The sequence below is a fragment of the Megalobrama amblycephala genome, linkage group LG15 (assembly GCF_018812025.1).
Source record: "Megalobrama amblycephala isolate DHTTF-2021 linkage group LG15, ASM1881202v1, whole genome shotgun sequence".
NCBI lineage: Eukaryota > Metazoa > Chordata > Actinopteri > Cypriniformes > Xenocyprididae > Megalobrama > Megalobrama amblycephala.
Genome location: NC_063058.1, coordinates 15,604,238 through 15,611,667, shown reverse-complemented (window position 1 = coordinate 15,611,667; position 7,430 = coordinate 15,604,238). Strand labels below are relative to the sequence as shown.

The 7,430-nt window shown below is 35.1% G+C and overlaps 1 protein-coding gene across 1 annotated transcript in view; it reads left to right on the top strand.

Moving 5' to 3' along the window:
* The first annotated feature begins 656 nt into the window (after window positions 1-656).
* akap13 (A-kinase anchoring protein 13) overlaps window positions 657-7,430 on the top strand; it is a 98,727-nt gene continuing 91,953 nt past the window's right edge. The window contains 2 exon segments of the mRNA XM_048158474.1: window positions 657-829; window positions 2,677-2,720. Coding sequence (XP_048014431.1) covers window positions 787-829; window positions 2,677-2,720 — 87 coding nt within the window. The 5' untranslated portion in view covers window positions 657-786.

Below are 7,430 nucleotides of genomic sequence, written 5' to 3'. Positions count from 1 at the left end.
GTCTTCATTACAACACACCAAAATAAAAGTTTCGTCTAACTTGAAATTATAAAAGGTATATAAGAGAGATATTACTAAAGCACAGTAGAATGTGCTTTCTTAAAATAATAATAATACAATTAAAACATTTATTTTAAGGAATATTACATATACATATTATATAACATTTTAAGGAAGGATTGATTACATTTTCATTTGATTACATTTTAAAAGATTAACTAAATTGTTAGTTTATAAATTGTTTTGATTACCACCATTTTTTAAGGTTTTTATATTCTATGTACTCCTGACAGTAAAGTATGCTTCTGTAATAAAGGTCCAGTCATGAAAAGAAAAAATACAGTGAGATACTGTGAAGCTGCCAGAATCTTGGCAAAAATACAGATTTTTGGTCATACCACCCAGCACTATGCTAAGCTAATGACTAATAATAAAGTAATTTTAACTATAATTCGAATTAATTTTGAACAGTACTACATTTTTGTTCAATGGAATTGTTTTCTGTATTTCTCAGTACTGAATAAACAGATTTTTGATAATCCACTTCCTTTGACTTCGTCCGCCACATTATTAATTTATTCTTAGATTGCATTATATGTCAAAGATTCATGACAATGCTGCTATGTTGTAATCTTTAAGGCTTCCTCAAAAAAACAAAAAAAAAACAAAAAAAAAAACAGTACTTTTATTTGGTTAATAGTTTTGAGTCCGGTTTCTGCTTTTTAAGGAGAACTGAAATTCTGTGCATTGTTTCAAAACTAGTGAGCCTACAGAGAAAGCATTTTAATGCATCATAACCATATTCCCGACATGAAGGCCATTCCACAAGGTAGGTAACTTTAATTGTGCTAGGATACTTCATTTTAGTTCTGTTGTAGACAGCATCACATGTATCTTTCACAGAAAACATAGTCTAATTAAAAAAAAAAAAAAAACAAGATGGTGGATATAAATATACTTTTACATTCAATGCTAAAAAGTGTTGTGTAAAATGGACTATTTTACTATTTTATGTGTGTGGTGAGAATTTTTATGCTTACAGTTTCACATTGTTGTTACTTTAGCAACATGCTAATGTCAAACTCCATTGGAATCTATTTAAACCTTTGTCGGTAGCAAGGCAGTTCACTTTGTTTTGGAACAGAACATTTGTCACGGGTATGTTGGGTAGTGTGTTCTTGTAAATGTCTGTGTATAGATGTGTGTGTTGTTCCTGTGTGTCCAGGTTATGAGTAGGGCCTCAGATAACCACAAGGACCTCCAAAAGGCTAATACCTCACCCGGGGCAGATAGCAGAACAATAGCTGGGGGCGGTTTATCATTCTTAGTGAACAGAAGGTGGGGGCGGTGTTAACACTCCAATGTCATTTGTTTCCCAGCCTTGTGTGTTAGGGGCTGCTTCTAGAGTCACATTAAAAAGAGATGATTTGTGTCTTATTGTGTTGGCTAATGTTTTTTTTTTTTTGTGTGTTTTTTTCCTTAAATCAGCTGAGATTTGGGTGTTGTCTGAAGCTGTGTGATGGTGGTTAGGTTTGCCGTGTGTTGTGGGTTAAGGGCTGTGGTTTTGCCTCTCATGCCTGGGTGAAGCGTAACACCCTCTTGCAGCTTGCAGGTGGGCAATGTGCTTTGCGGGCAGCCGCAAGATTCCACCGAGTTGCATATTTGCTGGCATCAGAGCCTCTCTTCCTCCCGGTGTAATCAATAATAACGGGTGGGAAAATAATGGATGGGAAAATATCCTCACCGTGATATCACTATAGTGAGCAAGAAATTCTTTACAGAAAATGAAGACATCCTGTGCAAAACATTACTTATGCATCGTTTTCAACCCATTCTTATTTATAATTCTAATCACCTAGCCATCCTTGCATTTGTATGGAAGCTTGTTTTGTTTTGTTTTTTTATCTCATAATTCAGATTTTTTTTTTCCTCAGAATTGCATGATAAAACTCGCAATTGTGAGTTATAAAGTCAGAATTGTGAGAGATAAACTCGCAATTCTGAGAAAAAGTCACTTTTTTCCCCCCTCATAATTGGATTTTATAACTTGCAATTGCGAGTTTATATCACACAATTCTGAGAAAAGTCAGTTGTGAGACAGTCACATATATATATATATATATATATTTTTTTTTTTTTTTTTTTTTTTTTTTTTTAATTCCGTGGTGGAAACAAGCTTCCATACATTTGCAATAAATCATCTATGTTAGTCACCAAGATAACAAAACCTTTGCAACGTATTTAAATCCTCACAATTCCACAACAATGTGCTATATACCACAAAAATGTTATTGTTTACTAGGCATTAATGACCTATGTATGTGATCCCTGAACGTAGCCACACCTCAGGCTATTCCAATTGTTGAGTCCTGAAAACAGATGCAAATAATGGATTTCCTGTTATTCATTAGCTGCAGTTAAATTTTTACTGAAGGTTTTTTATGGAAGGACCCGGAAGGGGGTGACCATTATGAATGTAGGCAAACTAATGTGCTCCTAATAGTTATTAGGGTCACTGTTTTGTCTGTTAAAAGCCCCAGGTGATCTGCGTCATGCAGCCCGATGCTCAGAGGCTAGTTTGTTCGTGCGCATGATCAGTGAAATACAAAGATCATTGTGGGTGGTAATTGTCAGAAATGTCTTGTTGCTAACTCTCTCACTTTTTCTTTTCCGCAGTGGCCAGTGCCATGAAACTGAATCCACAGCAAGCCCCGTTATATGTAAGTATTGCAATATTTGTTTGTTTCATTTAGTACTGCACTTTGTTAGCATGCTAAAACCCTCTTTTTCTGGTTGTTGAATGACCATCCTGACCTAGTCCCTAGTTGATTGAAACTTCTAATGAGACCTTGTTGCTCTAAGGCCTGCTTACATTCTTCCCGTTGGGCTGCATCAGCTTATTTTGGTCGTGGTCAGGGGGAAGGGTGCTGGGTAATTATGTTTTTCTTTTGTTTTTGTGCTGACCTTTTTTAATTAGATTTGCTCAAAGCATAAAGAAGCCCACATGTCAGCAGGATGTCTGACTGAGGACACCACAATAATTTCAGGTCAATGGTGAAGACCAGATCAGTTCACCACGACAAACTGCACGGCTTTGTAGATTATTCTGGTTGTAGTGCATCCATGGTAATATCAACATCCTGCCGCAGATGTGACGTTGACTGGTGATATTGTTCAGAGATAAAATGAAACAGACACACAGGGTCTAAAATTGGCACACCTGCCAAATGAGAGTTCTCCAGCTATAAATATTAATTACATAATTGCCATGAGCGTTTTACGTAAATTGTAATTTTGTCATTTTAGTAACAGTTACTCTTTGTGATGAACTATAAACCATGTCAGATGCTGCAATGATTCGCCGTATTTGAAGCACACAGCTGTGGCTTGTGCATTTGCTGTGTTCGTGTGTATTAGCATGTGTGTGGTTAAAGCTGCACATGTGGTTTTTCCATGTTTAGCAGTTGCAGGTGGCTGGCTTGATGAAGCATTGTACTGTTCCTTCTCAGGACGTCTTGATGAACTCACAGAAGTCATAGATGTCCTCTGTTTCTTATTTTAATGTAGGTTTTAAACTTGAAAATAAGGTAAAATGAAAACTAAAGTGTAGATATCTCAGTTGTTGTTCAATTTCAGTTTAAGGAAGTGATTGAGTAAAGGGAAATGGCATTTAATTTCTGCCTCGCCATGTTGTCACTTTTGTCCTCATACTTTTTTGCACTGATTTTAATTCCACTCAAATGTACATTCTTAAATTCTGTCTTATCAATTACTTTGTGAATTGGATATCATACTCCTAACAAGACTTCACCCCTCATGAACTCTAGAATTTCTAATTACAGCATCTACTGTAGTTCTTTCGGTGCTAATTAGCTAGTCCAATGGTTTGCTCTGGGTATAACATTACTCCTTATCTAGCCTTATTTCATAGCAATTTCTTTCTGGAAAGTTTAAGTTTAAGCTACATGACTTGGCTATTAAAAAGAAACAAAAGCTAGATTATTTTTCAAGTTCATTTTCATTGATAAGTTTCTATGTTTTAGCTACATGACTTGGCTACAAAAACAAACAAAAGCAAGATTAATTTTCAAGTTCATTTTCATTGGTAGGTTTCTAAGTTTTAGCTACATGACGGCTATAAAAACAAACTAAAGCAAGATTCATTTTCAAGTTAATCTTCATTGACAAGTTCATTATTTTTCAAGTTCATTTTCATTGATAAGTTTCTATGTTTTAGCTACATGACTTGGCTACAAAAACAAACAAAAGCTAGATTAATTTTCAAATTCAATTTACAAGTTTCTAAGTTTTAGCTACATGACTTGGCTACTAAAACAAACAAAAGCAAGATTAATTTTCAAGTTAATTTTCATTGACAAGTTTCTAAGTTTTAGCTACACGACTTTGCTATAAAAACAAACAAAAGCAAGATTAATTTTCAAGATTAATTCAATTTACATGTTTCTAAGATTTAGCTACATGAGGTAGCTATAAAAACAAACAAAAGCAAGATTCATTTTCAAATTCAGTTCAATTTACAAGTTAAGATTTAGCTACATGATGTAGCTATAAAAAACAAAAGCAAGATTCATTTTCAAGTTTAATTCAATTTACAAGTTTCTAAGTTTTAGCTACATGACGTAGCTATAAAAACAAACAAAAGCAAGATTAATTTTCAAGTTTAATTCAATTTACATGTTTCTAAGTTTTAGCTACATGACTTGGCTATAAAACAAACAAAAGCTAGATTAATTTTCAAGTTCAGTTCAATTTACAAGTTTCTAAGATTTAGCTACATGACTTAGCTATAAAAACAAACAAAAGCAAGATTAATTTTCAAGTTTAATTCAATTTACAAGTTTCTAAGTTTTAGCTATATGACTTGGCTATAAAAACAAACAAAAGCAAGATTAATTTTCAAATTCAGTTCAATTTACAAGTTAAGATTTAGCTACATGATGTTGCTATAAAAAACAAAAGCAAGATTCATTTTCAAGTTTAATTCAATTTACAAGTTTCTAAGATTTAGCTACATGTTGTAGCTATAAAAACAAACAAAAGCAAGATTAATTTTCAAGTTCAATTCAATTTACAAGTTTCTAAGATTTAGCTACATGATGTTGCTATAAAAACAAAAGCAAGATTAATTTTCAAGTTCATTTTTATTGGTAAGTTTCTAAGTTTTAGGTACATGACTTGGCTATAAAACATACAAAAGCAAGATTAATTTTCAAGTTAATTTTCATTGACAAGTTTCTAAGTTTTAGCTACATGACTTAGCTATAAAAATAAACAAAAGCAAGATTAATTTTCAAGTTCAATTCAATTTACAAGTTTCTAAGATTTAGCTACATGATGTTGCTATAAAAAACAAGCAAGATTCATTTTCAAGTTCAATTCAATTTACAAGTTTCTAAGATTTAGCTACATGATGTTGCTATAAAAAACAAAAGCAAGATTAATTTTCAAGTTCATTTTATTGGTAAGTTTCTAATTTTTAGGTACATGATAGCTACTGAACAAACAAAAGCTAGCCTCATTTTATAGCGATTTACTTCAGAAACTTTCGATAACAGTGCCTTGAAGAACGTCAGAGCTTTTTGATTATAAGTTAGCAGATGTAGAGAATCGCTACTTTCATGGTTGTCGTAGAAGCTAATGTGAAGGAGCGTTTTCTGTTCAGCACATGACCCAGGCTAATTTGCTCTCCTTAATTATAAACAGAGGAATGGCGGTTTTGGGTTTCCAAAGAAGCGAAGACATGTCATGAAATGTAAGCTGCACTTTGAAGTTTGCTTTTGCACTGAGTCTTGGTCTAAACTTGTTCTGCTAAATTTGAGCTAAATGCAAGTAGCTAAAAGGTGCACGGTGGTCTCTCACTCCCACAGTTCTCTCAGACGAGGCAGCTTACCGAGTGTTGTTTTAAGCACAGGACGAAAAGGCCAGGCACTCCTCCTTTGGCACAATGACTTGCGAGATCCTGAAATAGACCGATGAACAACCAAAGTATCAAAAGTACTTTGAGAACCCCCATGAGCCTGCTTCAGGTGCCAAAAATGCTTCCTGAAAAGATGGATCCGATATTCAGCTAAGCCAAAAGATTCTGAGGAAGATAAATTGGATGCTGGGTATTTTAGATCTTTTGCTTAGAAAATCTACCAAGGATTAACACACGTCGGTCTTAAAATATCTTCAGGGCTGCATGCAGCATTAATGATTTGAAGGATTTATAAAACAACCATGAATCCTTAAAACCAATATTCTGTGTTTGTTTACTTGTTAAGTGACCATGTAAACGCAAAGATAAAAGATCACACAAAGACCTGTATCATCAAATCTGAATCTCCATGTCTTATGGACACAGTTGACACAGTCACCAGGGTGGTCTTTGTTTCATTTGTTTATGCTCTCGCCTTTGGCACTTTTCCTGGTCCAGCACCTGCTATCCATATTGGGCCGCCATGGTCTAAAAGTGGCCCGTGACTGACTTGTGCATGTTAGCAGTAAAAATAAAAGATATTTACAACCAAAGAATGTTTCTAGGTTCTAATATGTAGATAGCTTCCGTCAGTAACATATTTCTAGAGCCCCATGTATGCGTCACAAACAAAATGTGGGCTTGGTAACCCTTAAACGGCCTCAGGATGTAGCCAACAGATTCCTACACCTTATACATGTCGCTCAGATCAAAGGGTCACCATAACTGCTTCTCATGCAAGTCTGTCATATGACCTGGCCATAAAAAGCCCTTCCCACACCCTGGAATTCAGCCAATAGGGATTCAAGTTTGGTTGCACTGAATCAAGCGTTCTTGTGATGTAATTTGTGGTCTTAATGTCTAGCCTTACTTTACATCTTCACCTGCTTCTCTAGTTGTTACCACAGCAAAACTACATTTCTTGGTGTACTTTTTAACTGTAGAAAGATCAGCTGCGATTTTTGCAGACTCTACTCCATACCTAGAATGCATAGGAGTTAATCTCACGAAGAGGATTCAGCTGTGTCTTCAATTTACTACATGGCTGTGATCATCGTCGGCCAAAAAAAGCAGCTGACTGGCATTTGGCAAGGGCACCATGTGGCTTTTGCAGCCTGGCCAATGAAAACATCTCTCGCTAGGACGTCCCGCTGCGTGCGTCACGCTCTGAAGGCCCTGTGTGTTGGACAAAACTTTGTGGCCTAGCATAGTAGCTAGAATAGGTAAATACAGTGTGGGAATGCTAGCTTGTTGCTTTGGTTTTAGATCATGTAAACAGTCATTCTGCTTTGACAGCCCTGTCAAACTCATCATGTCACTATCTCTCTCTCTTATTTTTTTAAATGTTTATTTTTATCTTATGGTAGCTCCTTTCACTCTCATTCTCATTCACTCCCATCCAATAAAAATAAGTGAAGATATATAAGAGAGAGTGTAGACTTTCTTGTTGTCA